This window comes from Benincasa hispida, chromosome 5 (genome assembly GCF_027475165.1).
Source record: "Benincasa hispida cultivar pf3 chromosome 5, pf3_genome.v1.1, whole genome shotgun sequence".
In the NCBI taxonomy this organism is placed as follows: Eukaryota; Viridiplantae; Streptophyta; class Magnoliopsida; order Cucurbitales; family Cucurbitaceae; genus Benincasa; species Benincasa hispida.
Window position 1 is genome coordinate 64,583,585 of NC_143482.1, and position 27,915 is coordinate 64,611,499.

The 27,915-nt window shown below is 34.5% G+C and overlaps 1 protein-coding gene across 1 annotated transcript; it reads left to right on the top strand.

Moving 5' to 3' along the window:
* Positions 1–144: 144 nt before the first annotated feature.
* Positions 145–27,907, top strand: TPC1 (two-pore channel 1). Its single transcript, XM_090313805.1, has 24 exons — positions 145–410; positions 1,758–1,901; positions 1,992–2,099; positions 2,982–3,077; positions 5,392–5,522; positions 6,167–6,227; positions 6,418–6,584; positions 7,298–7,403; positions 8,104–8,181; positions 9,398–9,459; positions 10,601–10,673; positions 14,987–15,052; positions 15,152–15,295; positions 16,366–16,423; positions 21,316–21,423; positions 21,588–21,651; positions 23,303–23,471; positions 23,898–23,962; positions 24,180–24,270; positions 25,008–25,094; positions 25,598–25,675; positions 26,877–26,914; positions 27,002–27,100; positions 27,559–27,907. The coding sequence occupies exons 1-23, from the start codon at positions 264–266 to the stop codon at positions 27,081–27,083; spliced, it is 2,223 nt and encodes a 740-aa protein (XP_090169931.1). The 5' UTR covers positions 145–263; the 3' UTR covers positions 27,084–27,100; positions 27,559–27,907.
* The last annotated feature ends 8 nt before the right edge of the window (positions 27,908–27,915 follow it).

A 27,915-nucleotide genomic window follows, 5' to 3' on the forward strand; every position in this document is an offset into this window, starting at 1 on the left:
AAATTTTTTGTCCTAATGTGAATTTAGTGGGGAATCCCTGTCTAAATTACACGTGGCATGCCACCTGTCTCTGCCATGTCACAATCCTTCCAGTAAGATGGCAATCCTGTAAATTCCAAAATTCAACGCGCAGTGCACTAATTTCAGTCAACAATTTATTTATATTTCTAAATAGTTCATGTCACCCACATTGAAACTCACCCATCAACTTCCAATTTGTGAGATTAGTTCGTTGTGAAAGCCTTCAACAAATCTCAAAGAATATGGAGGAGTCTCTGCTAGTAGGAGGAGGAGAAAGTAGCAGTAGCTCCAGCTCTCGACGTCAGATTCCGCATGTCAGGTTCAGGCGCCGCTCCGACGCCATCGCTTATGGCTCTGCTTACCAAAGAGCAGCTGCTCTTGTGGATCTGGTTAGTATTCTTTTGCCGCATTTGCTTCTCGCGCGCATTTTTTTGGTGATGCAAATGGTGTTATCCTTTTTTATCACTCGAATGAACAATCTGATCCTTGTTTCTTACTTTTACTGGATATTTGTCTTTAAAGTACGATGAATTTAGGATCTGTTTTGACGGAATTCGAATCTTGTGTTTCTCCTTCCGAGATATGGATTTGAGAATTTTGACTCAGTGACCTGGAAGTTAGTCCAGCTGAGCGATTTTTGATCGTGGTACTGGAGTGGTTTATTGATGAGATTGTCTTTGGAACTGGACGTATATTTGCATTGAAGATTGTTTTTTCCTGTTGTTAAATCGAGTTACCGTATTCTACTTATATATAATACTTTACTGTACTTTCAGCTTAAAATGTGGTTTTTAACATTCATTGATTTGCTGTCTCCCTTCAATCCTATTTCCAATTCCCATTATGAACTTCTATCAGTGAACCGATGGTTTTACATTTTTTTTTTTTTTAAAAACTGAACATAACTATTTGGAGTCTCTATATTTCATTAGTTTAGTAGAAGGTATATGCTATTTATTGCTTGTTCAACATGCGAGGATTGCTTCGAAATAGATCTTCTACTTTTGGCTGCATAATGCTCTTCTAAATCACCAACCAACCCAAAAGCCTAAGCTAATGGATCATGGTAAATTTAATTATAACAATACTATACCCTCTCCCTTCACTTGTGGGCTTGACAATTTGTAGAAGTCTACAAGTGGAAATCAATATTAGTTGGGAGAGGAAATGACATTACAAGGAGTTTGAACACAAGAACTTCCGTTTGATACTACTTGTATTCCTATACACAATAGTAAGATATATAGCCTTCTTATATTGGAGAGAGACTCTATACATAAAAGGGGAAGAATCAAACTAAGAATGAAATAAAAGCATTGATGATTAACATAGTTACAACCGACAGCTCTATATTATATTATCTCATATAAATAAATAAATAAATAAAGCTCTATAAATGAGCACTTTTATGTTCCTTCAAGTTCAACTCAATAATTTTCTTTATTTTCTTCAAAACTGATAAATGCTAGAATGGAATGAGCAAAATGGATGCTTCTCTAAAATGTGGTCCCCTACCTTTACTCTGTTTCCCTGACTCTTGTTTTATGCCAAGAAATGGTACAAGTTTGCGTGAAATATTTAATAATTAAGCTCATGATTAGTGCTAACCATTAACTTTGTTGGTGAAACAAGGATTCTCTCATAGAGTTTGTGGAGAAAAATAAGGATATAGTTTTACTTTAAACCTTAGCCAACATAACATTTTTGTCACTGCTGATGGAGAGTGAATTTTGCAGGCTGAAGATGGCATTGGTATACCCGAGAAAATTCTTGATCAGTCAAACTTTCAGAGTGCTGCAAAGCTCTACTTCATTTTTATTAAATTTGATTTGATTTGGTCCTTAAATTTCTTTGCGCTGATTGTCCTAAATTTCTTTGAGGTTTGTTCTTCCATTTTTTTAACATCCTTTTTGTTTTCAGTTGTAAAAAATGTTTCTATTCATTTTTTTAATATATGTAAACATCCGCAGAAACCATTGTGGTGCTCCAAATACAATACACATTCTTGTAACGACAGGGAGTATTTCTTTCTTGGGCAGTTGCCGTACTTAACAGCTGTTGAATCTCTTATATATGAGGTAAGAATAAACTACATAAATTCTGTTATTATTATCTTTGAAATCTTTTTACTTCTAATCCAATCAAGTTGAAATTGCTTGTCATGGTTTTGCTAGGATAGAATATTTGGTAGAATTGTGTTACTGCATTCTCACCGTAGTTTCATTGCATACATGCCCTTGCAATTGGCACTGTAAATTATATCTTTGAACGCTACTGCACATAAGTATGCAAGCAAAAACTAAATTATTATATTGGAGGATGAGGTGCTTTATATACAAATATAAATTTGCAGGAAAATTCTGCTTGTAGATGCTTTATACTTTGCACGTCAACAAAATGCCTTTAATGTAAAACTCTACTGTTGGCAGAATCTCACTCATTGAAAGTGTAATGTATTTCTGATAATCTTTTGATAACCTTCAAGATATTTGTCTAAATTGCAGTGCTTTTATTTTCTCAATCTAGGCATTTAATTATCTTGTACTTGTTGTTTCTTGTTACGTGTGACTTGGTATTTTGAGCATTAGCCTATTTTCCTTATATCAATGAAAAGTGTTTGTTTCCTTTCAAAAAGAGAGAAAAAAACCTTCGGTACTTTAAGTAACTATGTGATTGTGATATTAAATTCCACTACATACAAAAAGCTATTGTATGAAGATTTTTAGTTTTCATGTTTTAAATGAAACGGGAAATAAAATTTCTTGGTTCCCTTGATTGATATTCACAAATGGTTCAATTTGCAAAGCTATTTCAGCTGATGCAAGATGTTAGTTTTCCAGATTATCTAGATGTCTAATGTGTCAATAAAACAATCTTGTGCAGTTTTTCAGTCTTCTTAATCTCCTACTTTCCACTTTAATCCTTGTCTTTTTCATCAAATTTATACTTTCTGTATGCAGGCTGTGACTCTCATAATACTCATTATACACACTTTTTTCCCAATTTCATATGAAGGTGCCCAGCTTTATTGGAAAAATCTCTTGAATCAGTTGAAGGTACTTGCCCAGTGTCTGTTTTGTTTGATAGGCATCCTCGAAGTAATTTGAATTAGAAATGAGCTTGAAGGCTCGATATTTGGTTGTTGGAAAATATTCATTTCTTAATGTTCCTTGTAATTTCAGCGTGAAGACAGCTTTCTTATTCCCTTAATGTCGAAATTCAAAAGTGTTCCTATAAATTATTTTCTTTTTATATGGGAGTTTCCAGTTATCCATACAAGACTTGAGCTTGGCAATAATGCATAGATGAATGCCTGTTTTTGAAAAAGTCGAAAAGTTCATTAAGTGAATAAAAAGCTTTATCAGAAATGTAACATTTATTGCCTTCACTGAATTTTTTAGATAGGCTGAAGTTAAACATTACAGTCAGAATCCCATTGCTGAAAAGAAGAAATGGTGGGTTATCGTATGATAAAAACTTAGCTTTCATTGAGAAAAAAGAAGGAATACAAGGTGCTATGCGAGAACCCATCCCCAAAAGGGGTAAAGCTAAAGAAAATGGCTCAAATAAAGCAAGATAATAACAAAAGTCCTCAACACCCACACACAAAAGGATATGAAACATAACATGAGGCCAAACTTCCTCCCTAAACCGCTTCACAATTTTGAACACTCTATTGTTCCTCTCTTCAAAGACACCAAAGGAAAGCACAAGTGCGAGCTATCAACAAAAAGTGACCATTCTTGCTATAGGGTGGATGAAGCAATGACTTCTTGACCATAGAACTGCCATAGGGCGAACCATGTTGATGCCAAATGACTGAAAGAAATTGGTCCAGACTACTAGAGTATAATCACAAGACCATAAAAGATGATCGAGGTCTTCGACTGCTTCCTTACAAAGGATACAACATTGCATGCCTAGCAACAAGGACGGCTTTCCCATAATCTAATCCGTATTGACTCTGCCATGAAGAACTTGCCAGACAAAAAACTTAACCTTCTTGAGGATTTTAACCTTTCAATCCATAGAAAAAACTGAAAGACTAAAACAGGAAGGACTGACCATAAAGTGAAAAAAGGATATGTATGTTAACCCCTTAGAAGGATTAGGATTCCAAGTATGAAGATCCCTCCTCCCTGGAGAAACAAGGAAATCCCTAGTACAAATAAGAGGACCAAAATATTTGGTGTTTCCCTATTGGTTAACAATTGGCGGGAACCAAGGTTGAGAGAAGAGGAGGAATCCTCAAGGAGTAAAAAACTGAAGCCATCAAATGAAGTCTCCTAGAGGATAGGTGGTATAAATGAAGGACTAAATAGTAAAGGGGTCTACACCCAATAACTTCCTTCCAAAAATTAGTATTCAACCCATCCTCACAATGCCTTGAATGGAAAAAAAGAAAAGAAAAGAAAATTCCTTTGAAATCGCTTACCACAAGTGTCTTTCAAACCCCTACTCGAAATCAACTCAAAAGGGTGATGACTGTATTTACTTGCAATAACCTTGTACCAAAGGGTGTCAGGTTCCATGAAGGTAGTGCGACAACCATTTAGCCATAAAGACCTCATTATGCATCCTAAGGTTATCAATGCTTAATCTTCTGAGCTCCACTAACATCAACACCACACTCCAAATTCAGGGAACAGACCCTTTACCTTCACCTACCCCTTTAAGTTTCTCAAGCTTTTCTGTAGAGAATTATTGATTGATTGTGGGGTCCTAAATAAAGAGAAATATGTTGGAATTCTACTTAGAACTGACTAAATCAAAGTGAGCCTTCCTTGCATGGAAAAGAAACTTTACTTCTAGCAAGAAAGACATTTTTGAACTTTTGATCTACTCCTAGGATCATGACCAAAAGGAAGACCTAGGTAAGCTAAGCAGCCCACCTACTTAAATTAGAAGGATTGTAATTCACCCAACATTAAGCATTTTTCTGCATTCATAAAAAGAGGGGAAACGATCTAGATTAATTAAGGACTCCTTTTCCAAGCAGAAAATGACAATATTGTCTGTGAATGGTAAGTGAGACAACTCAACTTATCTTTGCCAATGCCACCTAAAAACCCTACAATGGCGTTGCCCTCTACCCCATGCAAAATGGTTCTGCTCAGAACTTGTCAGGCATAAGACCTACAATTATAAATCTTGTTTGTACTTCATTTCATCTTATCTTTTATAAGCATGGCTATATATTTCCCTCTTACCCTTGGTTAAAGGTAGATTTATAAAATCTTTAGAATGAGCAAGTCAACATTTTAGTAATTGGAGTCTCTTTCCTTATGAATGACAATACCTCATTGGGTTTTAGTGGCTATGATGTTGTGCTTTTGAAGAAATTAATTATAAATCTGCCTCATTCTACAGGTCATTTGCATAATTATTTTGGTTGCTGATTTTCTCGTTTATACCGTATTTTTGTCGCCAGTGGCCTTTGATTATCTTCCATTCAGAGTTGCACCTTATATTAGAGTTGTCTTTTTCATCATGAATATCAGGTATTTCTTGGCAGGGATCTCATTTTTCTGGTCATTTTTATGTGAACTGCATCTTATGTACGTAAATAAATTTGTAGCATCTAACTCAGAGGGATTTATTTCATCTGCTCCTGTATCAGCAAGTAATTTAATTCCTAGAAAGGAGCTTACGTAGCTTCTTCTTACAAATGATTGTTTCAAATATAGCCCCTATAGTGTGTTAATATGGACAAGGTAGTTCATACTAGTTTCCAGGTAATTATCCAAGGTGTAGCGAAGCACTTAATGGTGTCAAATGTGTTGAGGAGATTTAAGAGGGAGCTTTGTACATTTCATTTAAAAATAAAATTTCATGGTAATATTATTTTTGTCGTTGTTGGGTCTCTTGACATTTGAAATAGCCATCAATATTACTCTCTCATTCTATTGGTTAAAGATAGAACATGTATTAATGGGAAAAAGTTGAGTTCTGATGGGACCCTAATATTCTATCTTCATTAATTGCTGATGAAAATTCAAAGTGCAGTATCTGTTCTGATATGGACTTACCTCTTCCCTTGATATTTGATACCGGTTCCTTATTGGTGGGAGTTGATCCTGTTTATGTTACAGTTATTTACTTTTGAACAACTCCAGTAAATTTAATCATTTGATTTGGTCCTTAGGCATCTGCGGGAGAGCATCATCATACTGGCTGGAATGCTTGGCACATACTTGAATGTCTTGGTTCGTAGATAACTTTGGCACATAAATATTCTCTTTCTGTAGAATTTATAATTTACCTTGATGACATCTTATATTTCCCTTTTACTCAAAAAGTTGAAGAACTGTGAGTCTAAAGTTATATTGTGTTTATTATACCAACTCTTATTACTTACTATATTTTTTTTTTTTTTTTTTGCCACTTTTCTTGCAGGCTCTATGGCTTTTGTTTCTTCTGTTTTCCAGCTGGTTGGCATATGTTATTTTTGAGGATACACAGCAGGGGAAATTAATATTTACTTCTTTTGGAGCCACATTATATCAAATGTTTATCTTGTTCACAACATCCAATAATCCGGATGTTTGGATACCTGCTTACAAGTAAGTGGGTAATTTAGAATGGTACACTGTTCATGGCTTTTTATTGATATTGTTATCTACTTGGTTGATCAGTATTCTCTTTCTTCCTCATTCCTTTTGAAGTGTATTGATAAGCTCTTTTCAAGATTGTAAATTTTGGAAATGGTTGTTAATTTGTCATTATGCTATATAATCCAAGATAGAAGTTTAGGAAACTATGTTTCCCAAGGCAGCAAGCAGAACACGATAAGAAAAGCTTTATGGAAGGATATCCCAGTTCTCTGTGGAGTTCTTGCTAATCTCCGATTTCTGCATTTTGTTAGACTGGGAGAAAAATGATGATGGAGCATATTCTACGAAACCATGCTTTTCCAGATAATGCCCATTAAGAATTGAGTCAGGGTTTCATTCATAAATTTTGTGATATTCAAATGGTATCTAATCATTTGAACATTCAATTTGATCCCTAACATTGCACCAGACCACAAGTTTTCCATATTAGTTCTATAGATATAATTACTTGATTTTGATTGAAATTCATGACCTTGAGATGTTAAATTCTGGAGGTTACATGATTAATTATCATGTGTGGTATATCATTATCATTATCTGTATCATATAAAATAATTATATTCATGACATTATTGAAATTATTAATTGAAGAATGCATTTTAAAAGACATTTCTCCAACATCCTGAAGTAAGCATTACATTGACTTGAATTGTCTTTTACAGGGCGTCTCGTTGGTATTGCCTCTTTTTTGTGCTTTACGTGCTGTTGGGTGTTTACTTCGTTACAAACTTGATTCTTGCTGTTGTATACGATAGCTTTAAGAGTCAGGTAAATGCCTATTACATCATGCACTGCCAGCGCAAATATTCATCTATGGATTCTTGCCATTTATTGCTTCATGCATAGGTTTCTTTCCCCTCCCCATATACTTTCTCATCCATAGCTTATTAACAATAATTGATTTGCTTATTATAAATAGGTTAAATTATACAAAATATCCCTAAATTTTGAGGTAGGTTTCAATTATACTCCTGAACTTTGAAAAATTACATTTTTAATTTTGAAGTATGAAATTGTTTAAAAAAAAACATTTGAGGAGTTTTTTTCTCCCCCTTAAAATAAGATGGAAATTGATGCGGTAACAGTGTAAAAATTAGAAGGCACACATGATGTTATTTACAATGTCATTCGCTTAAATTGATTGGTTGATGAGTTAAACTTAAATGATTTTAACATCTTTTGATATTGAATAAATGGTAGTAACAATCTTAGGATTCTATATAGTTGTGAATAATATCACGTACGTCTTGCTAGTTTTTACACACAAGCTACCACGTCAATTTCCATAATTTATTTTAACATAAAAGATATTTTTGGAACATTTTCAAAGCCAAGCGTAAAAATGGAACTTTTCAGAGTTTTAAGGGCATAATTGAAACCTGTCCAAATTTTAGGGATATTTATACAATTTAACCTTTTATATAAGGATCCAAAATCTCACTTTATTATTATTTTTTTTAATATTTAGCTTGCTAAACAAATTTCTGAGATGGATCGCTTGAGGAAAAGTATATTGGCCAAAGCATTTAGTCTCATGGATACTGATGTAAGTATGGTGACCACTTACCATCCAGCTCGCATCCTCAAAGGTTTAACTGGGTGGCTTGTAGATCCTATTTTAATTTTGATAAAAAGAATCTTGTTATACTCTTGGCACAGGGAGCAAGTATCTGAGTTTACCAAAAAAATAAGATTTGCCTTTTAGGATATGTCAATGGGTGAAGTCATGTTTTCTAGAAGAGACCAACGTTATTCATTTTTTAGTTTAGCTGAGAAGATTGTGATTATTTAAAAAAAAAATTCTAAAGCTCATAATAATGTTCATTTTTGTAATCATAGCCTAACTCAGATCAGCACCATTTGGGCCTCTCTTTTTTAACCCATCGGTGTGTGGGGATGTTTCATCTTCCCCTTATTTTGTATTCTTTCTCTGGTTCATGAAATGAAAGTATATTTCTTACCAAATAATAATAATAATAAATAATAATGTTCATTTATGTAGTGGACTTGTGTCGCGATGTCAATGGTTCACACACTCGCACACACTAAAGTTTGTGGTTCACCTCTGTGCAGTGTACTTTAGCATAACCTTTCATATCTTTCTTTAACCACGCCACTAAGTAGTATTTGGCTAAATTGATGTTACCTGCATCCATTTTGTTAGATATAATTAAATTTATCTTCACCCATCAACTTAAGTTTTTGGGTCAATTGATTATTTAAGATGATATCAGAACAGGTGGTCCAAAAAGGTCTTGTGTTCAAACCCCTGTGATGTTATTTCTTCCCCATTTAATATTGACTTCCTCTTGTTGGGTTTTCTTCATATTTCAAGTCTACAAGTGAAGGGGAGTGTTAGATGATATATAACTTCACTCATTAGTTTAAGTTTTTAGGTCAATCGGTGATCAGACATTTCCCTTCCACAACTTTGCTTCCAAATTCACTTGACATATTGGAGAATGCATATATAGTTGGTTTATTGAAATTCTTGTATGTGATCATTCAATGATGCATTCTCGTGAATAAAGGTTCTTCTTTGAAGTACATGTCCCCAATTTTATAATTCTATTTTTTGAAAATATTTTATCCTTGTACTTTGAGTTACTGGTTCTGTACTTCTTCTAATTTATTAGTTGGCTATAATAAGAATAACGTGGTAAATATGGTCCACGTTACTTTTCAATATCATGTTTTCTTGAGAAGTTCATGGTGATTCGGTGAAGATACTGCATGTTGATTACTGTCTCATGTCTTTACAGAACGTTGGCTTTATCAATAAAGAGCAGTGCCTTATACTTCTTGAAGAACTTAATAGATACAGGTTTTTGCTTCTCTGCCTTTCTTTAGGTTTGGCATGCTATTGTTTGAAGTTCATTTATTACAAAAAATCAGGAATAATTACAAAAGTGCCTGATGAAAAACTAATAATCCTTCAATGTGGGATCCAGTGTATCTACAAAGTTCTTGTAATTCTTTCTGTTGGTTTTGTTTTCTTTTTATGATCTAATACCTGGTGAAATTGTTAATTTTGATTCTTATGGTCGCATTTCATGATCATACCTGATGATAAATGATGGATAACATCTTAGTTTTGAAGGTTCCAAATGGAGGTAGACAGTGAATACAAAGGCATAAAGTATAGAAAATCTTTCACACAAATACTAAATATATGTTTGGTCCCCAGTGTTTAAGTGTTTTTCAATTTGGCCCCTAATATTTTAAATTGAATTATTGGCTTTGAAAGACCTATCATACTGCCGACCACATTCTTATAAGTTATATCTAGCCTTGAACTCCTATTTTCCAGTCTATCTTCAGTTTCTGACAGTTTGATTAGAGTGTTTTACTCTGCATCCTCAATGATTACTTTTGCAGACTTTTGTGGATTAGAACAAGCCCATGTCATTAGATATTTCTTTATCTTAGATATTTTAAATTTATATGCATTTCAGAATCTGTGCTGACATATACAAATAACCTTTTGAGTAGGACTTTTTCCTCCAGTTTATTTTCCATAGTTTCGTATATATATTCTTCTAATACATGATTTTTTCTAAACTTGGAATGAGAGACCCTATAAGCATGATTTTTTACATACATCAAAGTTCATCATGCCAGCATATATCTTAATGATTTATTAATTTCTTAAAGATAAAGTCTGTAAAAGAAAATAATATCGACTTTTGAGGAGCTAGAGAGGTAGGTGATGCTGAAGTGAGTACCTTATTCCATTGGTAATTCCCTCACAGGAATTGACGACTCAGTGACAGAACCATGATTGGTTTTTTTTCTTTTTTTTTTTTTTTTTTTTTTTTTTAAAAAAAAGTCATTTTTGTTCTCCACGATCACTGAAAAAATGAAAATTTCAATTTCTTAGTTTTCCTGGTTCAGAAGGCATCTTAGTTTTTGTAATTGCGGGTCGACTAGTCTTACATTATCAAGATTGTTACATTTTTGCTCAGGACATTACCGAAAATATCAAGGGATGATTATGAATTAATATTTGATGAGCTGGATGACAGTCGTGATTTTAAGGTACGTTAGTTTCTCGAATTTGTTAAAACTTGAGTAATTTTTTTTATTCTTGTTCTTTGCATAACTTTTGTTGATCCTTATTACTTGATGATGGTGGTAGTTATAATTTAAAGGCGCATTAGTTTTTTGTGAACTTGTGTTGGTCGGGACCTTGAATGCAATTTAAATTTTGGTTAAAAAAACATTTTTGGTCTCTGATGTTTCATGGAAGTAAATATTTATTTCCTGAACTTTATTTTGTAATGATTTAATCTTTGTATTTACATTTTTGCAGCAACTTGGCCTCTAACCTTTAGAATGTAACAATTTGGTCCTTGTACTTTAAATTTTGTAACAATCTAGTCCTTATTGTAGAAAATATTGTTAAGATTTAATGAGATTTATTACATATGTAGATAGGCTAATCTGGGATCAAATGTGTTTATAAAATACAAAGGCTAGAATATTACATATTAAAAATTGATACTTGGTTTTGATGGCATTTTTCACCGTATGGATTAAATTATTACAAATGTTAAAGTACAAGGACTAAAACGTTACAGGCTAAAGTTTAGAGACTAAATTGTTACAAATTTGAAAGTATTAAAACTAAATTGTTACATATTAGAGTTCAAAGGTTAAATTATTATTTTCATGAAAGTTTAGGGACGGTAAAACTCTTAGGTTTGAGAAAGAATCAAAATGCTCTATTCATTCACCAAAGATATGAATATATACAAGTGTACAAAGTATAGAAAAGGAAAATATCACAAAATATTTACAAGAATGGAAAATCCTAATTATAGAATTATAACACTCCCCCTCAAGTTGAAGCATATATGTTAATCAAGCCCAACTTGTTATATAGATAATCTATACGTCTTCCATCCAATGTTTTCGTGAAGATAGCTCCTAATTGTTCTCCAGTCTTCACATATCCTGTAGATACCAACCCTTGTTGAATTTTCTCACGTACAAAATGGCAATCAACTTCAATATGTTTAGTTCTTTCATGAAACACTGGATTAGACGCAATATGAAGTGCTGCTTGATTATCATACCACAACTTTGTCGGTGTGGTGATTTCAAATCCCAACTCAACAAGAAGTTCATATATCCAAATCAATTCACACACAGATTGTGCCATTACTCTATATTCTGATTCTGCACTTGAACGTGACACCACATTTTGCATCTTACTCTTCCAAGAAATCAAATTACCACCAACAAAAACACAATACCCTGAAGTTGATCTTCTGTCTTCTTTAGATCCTGCCCAATCGGCGTCTGAGAAACATTCAATATTAGTATGACCTTAATCCTTATATAATAAACCACGCCCGGGAGTAGCCTTCAAATAACAAAGAATCTGTTCCAATGCAGCCCAATGATCAACTGTAGGGCATGACATGTATTGACTCACAATACTTACTGAATAGGCTATGTCGGGTCGAGTCACTGTAAGGTAATTAAGTTTTTCCACTAACCTCCTATATCTTTCAGGATCTTTTAGCAATTCTCCATCTTTTGTGAGCTGTAAGTTAGGCATCATTGGAGTACTACATAGTTTGGCCCCTAGCTTTCCTGTTTCAGTCAACAAATCAAGTACATATTTTCTCTGTGATAATAGAATTCCTTTCATGCTTCTTATTACCTCAATTCCTAAGAAGTATTTCAACATGCCCAAATATTTTGTATGGAACTGATTATGAAGAAAGGTCTTTAGAGACTGGATACCTAAAGCATCATCACCAGTAATCACAATATCATCCACATATACGACTAACAAGATGACACCACCCTCAGATCTCTTAAAAAAGACTGAATGATCTGACATGCTCTTCTGCATTCCAAAGCTTTCAATCACCTGACTAAATTTACCAAACCAAGCTCGTGGGCTCTGCTTTAATCCATACAAGGATTTACGAAGGTGACACACCGTTCCATTCTCCCCCTAAGCAACAAACCCTGGTGGTTGCTCCATATACACCTCTTCTTGAAGATCACCATGAAGAAATGCATTTTTAATACAAGCTGATGTAAAGGCCAATGATTGATTGAAGCTAATGAAATAAATAACCGCACAGATGCCATTTTTGCTACAGGAGAAAAAGTATCAGCATAATCAACGCCATAAGTTTGTGCATAGCCTTTCGCTACAAGGCGCGCTTTTAACCGAGCAACATAACCATCAGGATTGACTTTAACCGCAAACACCCATTTTGACGTGGAGGAAAGAAGACATTTAAAAATGTTACCTGTCTCTGCGATAGCCGTAATGGGAGTAAAAGATGATGCCCTCAATGACTCTTGATACTGCTGAAATTTAGCAAACTCCTCTGTAGAAATCGTAATTGACTTGTCAAGATTATCAGGAGTAGAGGTGACATGTGCAGAGTGTGATGGCATTCTCTGACCCTTATTCAGCAATTTTCTGCATTCACGCTTCGTATGACCAGGTTTATGACAATAATAGCAAACAATACCTCCTGGATTTGATCTTTGGTTATTTGGATGACCTTTGAAGCTATTTGATTCAACCCCCTTATTACCTCTATAATCATTTGTGCGCCCAATCAAAGCATTGTAGAATCAGATGATGTAACTGCTTGTGTCTTTTCAGTACGAAGTATTCGAGTGTAAGCTTCTTCCAACAAGGAGATATTTGAGCTTGACAACACTTGATCTTTGGTCATCTCATATTTAGGTGCAATACCAACTAAAAAACTCATGATAAACAACTTTTCACGTTAAGCCATTAGAACTTTTGGATCCGTGCTGATTGGCATCAAGGCATTGAATTCCGTGCATGTATTTTTAACCTCCATAAAGTAGCTTGAAAGAGATTTTTCTCCTTGATCAGGTTGATATAGAGTCTTACAAACATCAAACACTCTATTAATATTCTCTTTCCTTGAATAAAGGAAATCCAGATATTCCAATAGTTCCTTGACAGATTCGCAGTGATTTACTAGTTCAACAATTTCATGGTCAATAGAATTCTTGATTTGTAAAAGCATCCTTGAATCGTCCCGCCACCAAATCTTCTTATTAGCATCAATCGGTGGCTAGGCTCCTCTTTGGACTGGGCGGTGTCGAAAAAAACAGCTTTTTTCTTTTCTTTTTTTCCCCTGCGGCGGCGGCGGCGGCGGCTAACGACGGCGAACGAACCGAAGACGGCGAGTGTGAGAAAAAGTGTAAACTCACCTCTACACAAAACCCTAAACGTATCACAAATGGGTGCTAAATTCTCAAATCCGGCGACTGTGAGCAAAAGTGTAAACTCACCTCTCCACAAAACCCTAAAGTTCACAAAAATCCTAAGTTTATTTAGAGAGCTCACCAAAGATATGAATATATACAAGTGTACAAAGTATAGAAAAGGAAAATATCACAAAATATTTACAAGAATGGAAAATCCTAATTATATAATTATAACATGGACCAAAACCGTTTTTATAACTTTTTAGAGACACAAAAGCCTTCTTTTGATATGGTTATCCACAAAAACCTATTCTCTAGGAGGTTACCAAAAATGCTCCCTTGTTTCTTTTTGTTCTCTAGTTTTTACTTGGGTCATTTTAGTGCCTTCTACTAACTGAATTGTTAAAGTCAAACAAAGAATTGACTGGATGGATGATGTTGGAAAATGACTCAGAAAAAAAACCATATTTTTAATCTGTCCCTAGTCCTTCCTCTCCTTTCTCTCTCTTGATGCCACACAAGGACCAATGATGAAATCACCGAAAGGTAAGGGAGGGGAATGGAGAGCAGCCCCCTGCATTGAGAGCGAGATAGAGAGGAGGGAGAAAGATGAGAGAAAAAGAAGAGAGAGGAAGGAGAGATTAAAGGTATAATCTTTTTCCACGTGCATATGTAGTCGATCCCATCAATCTCTCATTTGAATTTAATAGTTTTATCAGCAAAGGGACCTTTTAGACTTATTTTACAAAACTTATGGACCAAATGTTTGTTGTATATCCTAAAAAGTGCATGTTTTGAAAACTCAAAACACTAAAGCGGTCCCTAAGACGTTAAGGGTACTTTTCCTAAAGGTTAAATACAAATGGAGAACAATCAAAAATGAAAAAAATATGAGGAACACCACTGAGAAAAATAAATTTGATCATAGAAAACCTTTATGCCTTGGAAAGAGCTTACAAAAAGGCTCCCAATTATGGTTAATTACCGTGGTTCAATTGCAATTAAAACTGTGATGATGAACATGCTGATCGATTATATTTTCAGCCATGCATAGAGGAACATAATTTTGAATTAAAAAGAATTCTTTTATCTTTTCCTTGATTCTAGTTGGACTCTTTTCTCATATGTAGATTAATATGGACGAGTTCGATGATCTTTGCAATGCTATAGCCTTGAAGTTCCAGAAGGAGGACATTGTAAGTCTTTATAGTTCTACCCTAGAATTTTAAATAATTGCTGAAGAGTGAACAGAATGAAAAGGGCTTAATTACTTATCTGAACTATTATGGTTGCAGCCTTCATGGTTTGAAGGGTATCCTTCGGTCTACCATTCAGTTTTTTCAAAAAAGTTGAAAGCGTTTGTGCGGAGCCCCACATTCGGATATGCTGTATCTTTTATCCTCATACTGAATCTAGTTGCTGTTATTATTGAAACAACAGTAAGGCTGAAGCTTAAATAATAATTTTATTCAAGTAATTAAGTTCTATTGGCATGTTATGATGAATGGATTTTTTTTTTAATCTTCAGAGTATTGGGTGGGGAGAGACCTCTTTGTGCTTTTATTTTCGAGACTATTTAATTTTCTTCCCTTAAAAACCACTTTATTGCCGACTTCCTTGTTTGGTTTGAGAGATTGTGTTCCTTTTCGTTCGGGTTCTGCCGCTCTCTTTCCGATAGGGAAGCGTTGGATGTGGTCTTTCTTCTTTCTTTACTCGGGGTCACTCTTTTAGGCATGGGAGAAAGGATATGAGAGTCTGAAGACCCAGTCTTTTGGAGGGGTTTTCATGTAAATCTTTCCTTCATAGTCTGGTTGATCATTCTCCGAAAGTGTTTCAGTCTTTTCGATTCTAAGTGAGGCTCTTTACCTAACAAGTTTTTCACGGTTGTGCTAATACGATGGATGGTATTCTTTATTGGAAGGCGGAGGAAGATTTGGATCATATCCTTTGGAGGTGTGGGTATGCTAGTTATATTTGGGAGTTGTTTTTCAAGACGTTTGACTTCTCTGTGGCTCGTCAGAGGGTTACAGGAGTATGATCGAGGAGTTCCTCCTCAATAAGCCGCGTGAGGAGAAGAGTCGTTTATTATAGTTGGCTGGGGTGTATGCGATCTTATGGACTTTGCAAGGGGGGAGTGGAATAATAGGAACTTTTAGATGGAGGGAAAGGGACCCTAGTGATATTTGATCTCTTGTTTGCTATCATGTTTCTTTGTGGGCTTCAATTTCGAAGACCTTCTGTAACTATATTCTATAGACATTCTTTTGCATAATTTGAGGCCCTTCTTGTAGAGGGACATCTCTTTTTGTGCTCTTGGTTTTTGTATGTTCATGCTTGTATTCTTTTTTTTTTTTTTTTTTTTCTTAATTAAAGTGGTTGTTTCTATCAAAATAAATAAAATAAAATAAAAATAGCAGCTCCATTCAACTTATTATCTTTGATGATTTTTGGTTCAAAAAATATTTATTTCAGCTTACAAGACATTTAACTTCTGGTATTAATGTTTCAGCTTGATATAGAAAACAATATGGGTCAGAAAGCATGGCAACAACTCGAGTTTGTATTTGGTAAGGTGTTGATAATGAGATACATTGTTTTCTTCAAATAATTATGTAGTATAACTTTATTAAGCAGGCCTTGTTGAAATTTAAAAAATGGTTATTATGCTTTGAAGTACCTGTTGTTATAATATATATTTTAATTAATATGTACAGTCGTCCTTTATCGTAAATTTGTATATCCTAGATTAGGGTTTCTCATTCACCTATATATATATGTATCTTTTGTCTAATTAAACGATAAAAAAATTATTCTCCAAAAGTATAGAGTACATGGTATCACAGCAGGTAGTCTAGAGACTAGGGGTGGAAATGGTTCGGTACGGTTTGGTGGTCGAACCGAACCGAACCGAGCCACATATATGTGGTTCGGTTCGGTTTCAAATTCGGTTTTGGCATTTTAAAAAAATCCATATTATATTATTTTTAAATTAAAAAACGGTTCGGTTAAGTTTTAAATTCAATTTTGTTCTTTAAATTAAAAGCGGTTCGGTTTTAAATTCGGTTTTACTCTTTTTTTAAATATATAAATAAATAAATATATATTAGTTAAAAACGGTTCGGTTCGGTTTCAAATCCGGTCCGAATTTGAAACTGAACCGAACCGAATTAATTCAGTTTCAAAATTTCTTCAAACCGGATCGAATCGCATTTTTCGGTTTCACTGAGTTTTTGGTTCGGTTTTTAGAAATGGTTCGGCTTTTGCGGTTTGAATGACCACTCCTACTAGAGACGTTCTATATTCAAGTCCCTGCAATGTTGTTTCCTCCCAAATTAATATTTATTGCCACTCGTTGGGTCTTCTTTATATTTCATGTCCACAAGTGAGGGGGAGTGTTAGATGATATGCTTTCACCTATCAACTTAAGCTTTGGGGTCAATTGGTGATCTAAGATAGTATCAGAGCGTTCTTTATTTAGGGTTTAGAATATTCTTTGACGGCTTTATGAGTTAGGGTTTGAGTTTGGGTCATCAACTTCGAGTGGTCGTTTGTCGACACTGCCCACCTTAGGAGGAGCACCGCCGCCGTCCGCCTCAGTCTGCCTTCACCGTTTGCCGGAAACAGCCGCGCGAGGTACACACGCCACCATATCAGGTCTGCTTTGTCGCCACGCACTAGTGCATGGGAGCGCGTGAGGCTGTTTTCTTTGCATCCGTTGGTTGGGTTCGTCTCAGGTTGCCTTTTCCAGTCCATCAGTGCCTTTGGTTCTACTATCATCTACTCGAGTATGAGGTTGTTTGGAAAAATACCCTTTTGTTCCTAGGGTTTGTGACTGTTTTGTTCTAATTTGGGGCTGTTTCACTCTTTGGTTTACCTTGCTTTCGATTTTGATTTGTTTAATTCTGCCTGTGGGATCGTGTGTTAGTTCTTAATTGATGAGATGAAGAATATGATTGTAACCAATGTAATTCCCTTAGCATCAAAGATAATAGAATATAAGTTAAATGGAGCTAATTACTATGATTGGCGTCGCACAATTCAATTTTATTTACTTATTACTGATACGGATGGTCATGTGAATGAGAATCCACCGTAAGATGATAAGAAAAAGGGTTAGCTTCATGATGACGCTTGACTTTATCTTCAGATTAAGAATTCCATTGAGAGTGAGGTTGGTTCGGTGGATCATTGTAATTCTGTTAAAGAACTCTATTTCTTCGTTTGTTTCATCTAACCGGTTGTCTTCACCCACTTATTCCTTTATTACATCTCTTGATTTTAACCTCTATTCCCCACTTTGTTCATGAAGTTTTATCTCATTCTGGGTGGCGTAGTGCAATAATTGAGGAGATAGACTGCTTTGTATGATAATGGTACTTAGGATTTAGTCGCGCGTCCATTAAGAAATAAGGCTATTGGATGTAAATGGGTGTTTTCTATAAAAGCCAATCCCGATGGAATAGTGGCTCGGTTGAAAGCTTGTTTTGTTGCCAAAGGTTATGCTCAAATTTATGAGACTGATTATTTTTGTACATTTTCTCCTGTTGCTAAATCAACTTCCATTCGACTATTTCTGTCCATGGCTGCTACTCACAATTGGCCTTTTCATCAACTCGACATTAAAATACTTTTCTACATGGTGATCTTCGAGAGGAAGTTTACATGGAGCAACTACCTAGGTTTGTTGCTCAGGGGAGAGTGATAAGGTGTGTCATCTTCGAAAATCTTTGTATGGACTGAAACAAAGTCCTCGTGCATGGTTTGGTAAGTTTAGTCAAACATTCGAATGTTTTGGTATGAAGAAAAGTGCTTTTGATCATTCTGTAATCTGTCGACGATCTGACAATGGTATTACTTGTTGTGTATGTTGACAATATCGTTATCACTGAAAATGATATATCAGGTATATCTTCTCTCTAAACTTTCCTTCAAGGTCAATTTCATACTAAAGATTTGGGACAATTGAAGTATTTCTTGAGTATTGAAGTAATGAGAATCAAGAAAGGTATTCATCTATCACAACGGAAATATGTACTTGATTTGTTGTCTGAGACTGGAAAACAAGGAGTCAAACCATGTAGTACTCCGATGCTACCAAATTTGCAACTTGCTAGAGAAGGAGAATTATTTAAAGACCCTAAGAGATAGAAGATTAGTTGGAAAGTTGAACTACTTAACAGTGACATGACCAGATATTGTTTATTCTGTGCGTATTGTGAGTCGGTTTATGTCTTCTCCTACAGTGGATCATTGGGCTGCAGTAGAACAAATTCTATGTTATTTAAAAGCTACACTTGGACATGGGATCTTATATAAAGATCATGGTTATAAAAGGGTTGAACGTTTTTTAGATGCTGATTGGGCTAGATCTCAATAGGATAGGAGATCGACCTCTGGATATTGTGTTTTTGTAGAAGGAAACCTAGTGTCATGGAAAAGTACGAAACATAATATAGTTTCTTGTTCAAGTGTTGAGTCAAAATATAGAACTATGACACAATCTGTGTGTGAAATAGTGTGGATACACCAACTTTTATCTGAGATGGGTTTCAGCATTACCATGCCAGCTAAGTTATGGTGTGATAATCAAGCTGCACTTCACATTGCATCCAATCCAGTACTTCATGAACGAACTAAATGTTCACGAGAAAATACAAGAAGAGTTAATATCTATAGGATATGTGAAGACTGGAGAACAGTTGGGAAATATCTTTACCAAAGCTGTAAATGGAGTAAGAATAAGCTATCTATGCAACAAGCTAGATATGATTGACATATTTACTCTAGTTTGAGGGGGAATGTTATAATATATATTTAAATTAATATGTACAGTCGTCTTTTATCGTAATTTTGTATATCCTAGATTAGGGTTCCTCATTCACCTATATATATGTATCTTTTGTTTAATTAAATGATAAAAATTCATTCTCAAGAAGTACTGGGTACATCTGTGTCATCTTTGGGTTGGAAATGACAATGCAATGTAAGAGATTGAACTCCAAGAAAACTTAAGCAAAGTTGTTGCTTAATATCCAAAAGTTTTATACAAGAGACTATGCTCTAGGATGCAAATCCACCAAGTAAAAATTAATTAGCTAGGCTAACTAACTAACAAACTAGTCCAACCTACAATTAACGAACTCAAAGTAAAACTCTTTACAAGTGTTGATGCACAGATCTGGCCTAGATTGATTGTTCAATTTGCACGATCTAATAAAAAAAATGGGGCCAATAAACCTCCAAAATAGACAAATTGCACATCGGTGTGGCTACTCACTTACCTCCAAAACAGTCTAATTGCACATAGTTGTGGGGACGTGCTAACACTTCAATACTGAAGTTTGTATGAAGTGTTGCCAAAGCTAAGGGTGTGCAATATACCTCATGTGAGAGGTCTCTCTTTCCTTTTATAGGGATATTGCCTCGTTCATAAGCCCATCTCCTAGACCTCCTTCCACCGGGCTCGGTTGACCTTGGATCAGATCACTCGTCCTGCTTATGAGGGAGGATTTTACCAGGAGGTTCATCCATTTATGGTTGGGCTTTTCTTTGCTTACTCAGGTTGGGCCCTGGCTCTCCTTCGCTTGTTTTTGGGTCTCATCAGTTTGGGTTTCCCTCCTGGTCGTTATACAACTTGGGCCAAATTTCACCCATAACAATGAGATTGCCTTTTCCAACTACATAAAGAGAACAAAGAATTTCCATGCTTTCGCAGATACAACATTTAGTTCAGCTATTGACAGGGAAAAATCATATATTCTGGATGAAAGTGAATTATTCTGATGCATCAAAATGTAGGGCTATGAAGTTAAGCAATCTGTACTCATTGGTTGTTTATCATTCTGCATAATTATAGTAGTTCTTTTTTCCTTTCTTACGAAACAAAAGCCATCATTCATTTCCTGTTGAAGTATTAATATAATTAAATTTACCATAACTCATCAGCTTAAGCTTCTAGGTTGATTAGTGATTTAACATAGCATTAGAGTAGGAGTTTGTGTGTTCAGACTCCTATATTGTCATTTTTTCCTAATTAATTTTTATTTCCACTCTTAGGTTTTCTAAAAATTTTCAAGTCCACAAATGAATATGAGAGTTGAATTATTGATATAATTAAATTTACTATGACACATCAACTTAAGTTTTTGGGTTGATAGAGGACTTTTAAGTCTAACAATTCAAGAAGATCAACAACTAAAAAACACAATCTAAGATAAAGGGCCGGGAGTCTCTGGCATTTCTTTCCTTCCAAATAGACCACAAAAGATTATACTAATGGTCCACTATACATAAAGTTCATTGTGCTAGCAAATTCTTTCTTGAGTAGTTTTATTTGGAGGCGTTCTTCCCCATTGTCACCATAAGTATGGCATGTGATGTGAAAAAGCAATTATGTGATTGATTGTTTCCATGGATATTTTTCCTTATTTTAGACAATCTATTCCTTTTTTGCCAACAGGTTGGATATATGTAGTTGAAATGGCTCTAAAAATCTACGCATTTGGGTTTTTGAATTATTGGAGAGATGGCCAAAATCAATTTGATTTCCTTGTCACGTGGATTATAGGTAATTACTATGGACAGACCTTCCTTTGTGTATGTGTGAGAGAGACTTTTTTTTTTGGGCGGGGGGGGGGGGGGGGGGGGGGCCCCCCCCCCCTCAACATTTTAGTTTTTCCTTCGGCCAATATTTTCTTATTAATCTTTTTGGTGTCTCTTCTATTTTGTCAGTGATTGGAGAAACAATAACTTTTGTGGCACCTAGTGGTTTAACTTTTCTTTCAAATGGAGAATGGTAAGAGTAATTTTTTCCATCCTATTTAAACCTAAATATTCTCTATTTTTCCATAAATATAGTCTCTTGCTGTCTAATTTCCATCGAATGAGTGAATAAATTGATGGCTCCTTTGCTTCTGAATGCTGTTCTTTTAATTTGTTGCCTGAAACTTCTGTATTTTAGTTTAACATTTCATTAGTTGAATGATACCGGTAGAGATGGATGAGAGATTGTACGTGATGCAATTCTGTTCAACTGCTTCGGTGGATCCCCTGGATCCATAAAAATTGACAATGACAATTAAGCATTAAAATAATATTTTAAAAAAAAATTGTGGAAGTAATAATCCCGATCTGATTGTAGTCTTAATGATGGATATCAAGGATTCACAAGATTAAAGTATTCAGATTTTAAATTACCATGAGTTGGTTTGTGATGAGAAAAAGTTGTAAAACTCGAATGTGTCTAAATTAATGAGTTCAAACTATGGTGAGTCAATGACCACTTACCTAAGATATTAGATGCTCGGCTAGTTTCTTATTATTTATTATTTATTATTATTTTATTTTTATTTTTATGGCAGAGGTTGTGGGGTGAAACAATGTTTCATAGGATTAGCTGAGCTACACGAGTATCAAAATTATTCACAAATAAACTATTATATCATATAAAATTAAATTTACCTTCGCCTAATGACTTTAGTTTTTGGGTCCATTTGTGATTTAACATACTATCAAAGTCCATAAAGCTCAAATGGGCATTCAATCCAAATACAAAAATTGAGATTCAATCCAAGAATGGTGAACTCAAAGAGGCACCCTCTTGAGGGGCATGACCTCACAATATTAATAAGATAAATGGACTACTCCTCTCATTCTCACCGTTAATTGGTTTTGAGATAGAACCCTATGTTATCAAATATGGTATCATGTCAAATCACCGATATTAATATTAATTTGGGAGGAAAAGCTTTGCAGGAGTTTAAACACAAAACCTCATGGACCACCGGTTCTGATACCAAGTTAAATCACCAATTGACCTAAAAGCTAGTGATTTAACATAAACAAATACAAAGATCATAATAAGATAGTATTTAGTTTTGATCAAAGAAAATGGTTAGATCAGAACAAGATTATTGTTTTACTGTATATTTCGCTTTTGATATATCAATAATAATTTATAGTCGACATTCATTGCATCATATTTTAGGCATGCTTTCTTTCTCTCTCTCTCTCTCTTTTTTTATTTTTTTATTTTATTTTATGTGTGTAAGGGGGAAGTGGTGGGATCTGTTTATTGAGATCGACATGTTTGAGAATGACAAAGCATTTATCAATCAACTCAAGAAATTTATATATGTAGCAATCAACACCTGTCTTTCTAACATGAAATAAGTATCTTCTCCATAGTTATGTTTTCACTGATGGCTGTAAACTAATATTAGGGAATGTTGTTAGCAATGGATTTGATGTCTTTCCTATCTCAATATTTAATTTTAGTCTTGTTTGTCCCGGATATGGACATAGTAGAAGTGAAACCAACCATGGAATGCTGTACTACATTGGTTCAGCTTGACTAAAATCAAGTATTAGACCTAATGTATAGTTTGTAGTTCAGTTTTAGTCTCGCTATAATATACATTCATATTTCCCCTCTTCTTTGCCAACAGGATTCGCTACCTTCTGATAGCAAGAATGCTACGCCTCATAAGGCTCCTAATGCATGTCCGGCAATATCGAGCATTTCTTGCCACCTTCTTAACTCTCATCCCTAGTTTGATGCCATATCTAGGGACTATTTTCTGTGTCCTTTGTCTTTATTGCACTCTTGGCATGCAGGTAAATATGTCGATTTATGTGTACTATTATTGATAATCGAAGAATGACATAGAACCTTGTGAGATAAACTTTTATTTGCCTTTCGTTTGTTTTAAATTGCATCTTGTTGCAACATATAAACTGACTATTTTAGATCCTTGTAAATTTTGATGATCATTAATTTTAATCTGAAGTTTTGTATCATGTTACCAGATTTTTGTTATTTTTATTTCTCTCCTGAGTGAATGATTTTCAATTAATTCTCAGGAATGATTTTGATTTCTTGTAATTGTATCTTTTCATGGTAGTTGGTAGTTCAAAGTCGTTAGATTTTGTACTACTGGGGTGCATGTTTCATGTCATTGTAATATAATGTGGTTACATATCTTTTCTCCTTTTGCTTTGTTTTTACTAGTATCCTCGCTTTTTGTCCCAATCATATGTTAGGTCTTTGGAGGCATTGTCAATGCTGGAAATCCCACTTTGTCTAAGACTGATCTGGATGATGATGAGTATCCTAAGGTTTTCTTTTAATTATTATTATTATAATTATTTGGTTAATCATACTTCTAAATTTTTTGATACTGGATTCATATTTTTTATAGGCTCCATAGTAGGAATTCATTGTGGCTGCAGGAACACGCTTTGAAAATTTATTGAAACTAGTTTAACATTTATTTTATCGTCCTTGTGAAGGACTATTTCTGTTTAGATCCTTGACTGAGTTAGCTACCTACTTTTCAATTTCAACGACTTCCCTAATGGCATGGTGACCTTGTTCAATTTGCTAGTTATGGGAAACTGGCAAGATTGGATGCAGGTACCTTATTTTATTATCAGTTTCCTCTTCTTTGTGCTTCTAACTCCTTAACCTAAAGCGACATATCTGTTAACTGTTATATTCTCTTTTGGGGTATGGTTATGTGTCTTCTAAAAGTGAAAATTGAAATCTTTAGATGATATGTTATGTTATATGCAATAGTTTGTGTGGCTATCAAAGTTTATTCGTTATTTCTTTGAACATTAACATCTTGATATTGCCCTTGAATGTTGAGTAATTTTTGTATTCGGATTAATAAGAAGGAAAAAAAACCTAAATGAAACTAGGCTCAATCTTGGAACAAAAGTTCTGATGAGAGAAAGGTACTGTAATATCATACTAACTTTTTCCTTCAGGAAAATCAGGTGTTTTAAAATTCAGATTATTCTTGCTGTCATAATCCTTTTCCTAATTTCTGTGGCTTTGAAGATTGCTGTATTATTCTCTGGCTACAAGATTAGAATGGCTTCTTTATGCTAATAAGACTATCAATGTGACATACGTAGTCTAATAAAATGTGACCTAGCGGACATTCTTTTTTTTTTTTTTTCTCAATGGAAATTGGTTTAAGTGATATACAAAGTATTATTATTTATATGTACGCTAGCCTCATAAGTTGGTTTTCACAGGATGCCCCATTCATGTGTTTCAAGTAATTATTTTCATTTTCCCTCATTACCATAACTTTTCTTTACAATTTCTGGAATTTGTTACTGAATTTAATTTCATCTGCCCAGAGCTACAAGGAATTAACCGGAAGTATTTGGAGCCTCGTTTATTTTATCAGTTTCTACCTAATAACCGTTTTGCTGCTCTTAAATCTGGTAAGTTGGCTTTGGTATATTTATGCAATGACTTTACCTTGTCGTTTACTGTCGTTTACATTTTTACTATGATGATGGCCTCCAAATAATTGGATTTCCTGGCTGAGAAATGCTGCATATTAATAAATGGAATCTGATTACACCGGGCATTTTTCCCCTTTAAGATTACATTCTATATTGTTTTCTTAGTTGACTTAATACTTTCGTAAGTGATGGAGGAGGAGATGATATTGTTGAAAAGAAATGATAAGATCGGACTTGAAATATATGGAGGGTTTATGTAATTTACTTTATCCCTTCTTTTCTCCTTTTCTCTAATTACCAACGGTTTATTGACCCTCTGCTAAATGGTGCTTGACATGATTGTCAGTTATTAGTTAAGTTTCCAGTGTTCTCGTCAATTGAATTCCTCTCTGTTATGATGAATCCATGCATGTAAGCATATCATATTTGATTTAGTGATGTTAAAAGTACTTAAATATTGTGATATGAATATGATTCAGGTTGTAGCTTTTGTCTTGGAGGCATTCTTTGCTGAATTGGATATTGAATCTTCAGAAAATGGTGAACAACAGGATCAGGTCAGTATCTTCTGATCCTTGAGAAGGATGGATATTATGAACTACTGGACTTCAATTGAAAGTAGAAAAGGAGATTTAATGCAAATTAATGATTTATATTTACAATAATTGAAAAAAAAAAATATGTTGTTGAAACACATATTAAGACTAAATTTGTGGATTTAGAGCTGTACGCTGGTCATCAAATTGATGTTGCTGAAGTTTTATTGTAGTAACTAGACATTAGTTTTGGGGAGAAAAATTGTTGCCTTTCTTTTGAATTCTTGCGTGCATACCTTTAGTTATTGCGATTATTTATCCACCAAACCTCGAAGTTTTGCAATTAAATTCAAAGCTATAAGTCTACCATAGTATGAATCATTAGGAAAAAAAATACTTTAGTTTTTGGGAAATCCTTTTGAAGATATACATTACTAAGTGTTAACACCTTGAAATTATTTAAAATTCTTTTTGTTTTCTCACAAGATAGTTAATCTTTCAACTCTAAAAATTTAGTTAAAATCTTAATATTTATATAATTTTTTTAAATGCCCCTCTGCTCCACCCCTGGTTTTTCAGATTAACTTTGCTGGTTCTGCCATTTTATTGTATTTATTGAGCTGGTACCTTAAGGTTACACTGACATTGAAAAAAAAATAAGACATAAGAAAACAATCATCAAACTTGCTAACCTATTGAACTTTTAGGTTAATTTCTGTTCCAAATGTGACCAAGTATAAGTTTCAAATCATACTGCAATTTTTCTTTCTCTGGATGAGAATTCATTTCTGTTTTACTATCCGAGAATAACTTTTTGATGACCTGGGTCCATTGCACGTGACTGCCAATCATTTTAATTCTGCTCGTCGTGTTAACTATCCTTATACTGACAGAGTACCTGACGGTGTAACAATGCACCTTGATTTAAGTTCCCTGTAACTGAGTTTTTACAATTTTCTGGTTGATTTGTTAGTGACTTTTTTTTTCACAGTAAAAGACTCTTAAACTTCCTCTCAATGGTGAACAACAATGACTTTCCTATTTTCTTTGTATTTAACGGACTTAGTTGCCCTCTGTTTATAACTACCAAATTCCATTTGTCTTTCTTTATCTCATTTTTATCTTTTCATTTTTTGGGGGTCGATGGACATGAAAATTGAGTTCTGGTGAACAATATGTGATCCCACTGTGCTAATGAATCTAAATATTTTCTGTGGTTCAGGACGGAGATAGTAAAAAGGATCGCCGACGTTTAGTTGGGTATGACATTAACTAGTTTTAATATGCATCCGTCCTCTCCATTTGTCTTGAAATTTTGATGTGACAAATTTTTGTGGTCTGTTTCAGCACTAAAACTCGGAGCAGCAAAGTTGACATTCTTCTCCATCATATGTTGAGTGCAGAATTGGATCGAAAGGATTCCGATTAGTCCTGTTTCTTTTCCAGGTTAGCATCTAATTTTTTATTTCTTAGTTAAAACCAACCCCTTGTTCCAAAATAACTTAGTTGAATGCTCTCTGCATCGGTACTGTATCCTCCCCCCTGTCCTTTAATATTTTGATTACATTTTCCACACATATAACGAGAGCTGAGAATGTAGATTCATTCGCCAGAATCCATTTCTCTCGTACTTATTTTGTCATTCAATCCGAGTACTTTACTTTATCCATCCATCTGCTAAGTTCCCACCGATTTGATCATATGTTAATATTGGTATTACTTGAAAATGTGGAAAAGGAGAATTGGTACAAAATATCACTGTACTCAAGGAACCAATAGCAGCAAAGAACGCAAACTTACTCCATGAGAAAAGAACTCTTATTTAATTGTAAATGTTCCCTCAGTGACAAGCACATGCAGACCTACTCACCATATATTTGTGTGCCTGTGTAAAAAATCTGCAGATAAGGAATCTTTCCTCAAATGAAGCTCTGATCTTTGTTCGTTTCCTTATTGCCCGCATCATACTCTCAGATCCCACAGTTCCAGTTCCTGCCTTCCCTGTGATGGAGAATTCCGAATAAACCGAAAAAAGAAAAAGTGTGTAAATGGTCCCTGTACATCATAGTTCCTGTAGTGCTGATGTCAGGGGATAGTTTTGAAGGGGACAACGTTGAAGATGTTGAACATTAATATAGTGTATTATCTGAAATGCGTTGGACTAGTACAGATGAAGACTTTCCAAAGTTCTGTATACTAGATCTCCATTAGGAGAGAGAACTTTGCTATATATACTCTGCTAGTTTGATTTCAGTTGGATT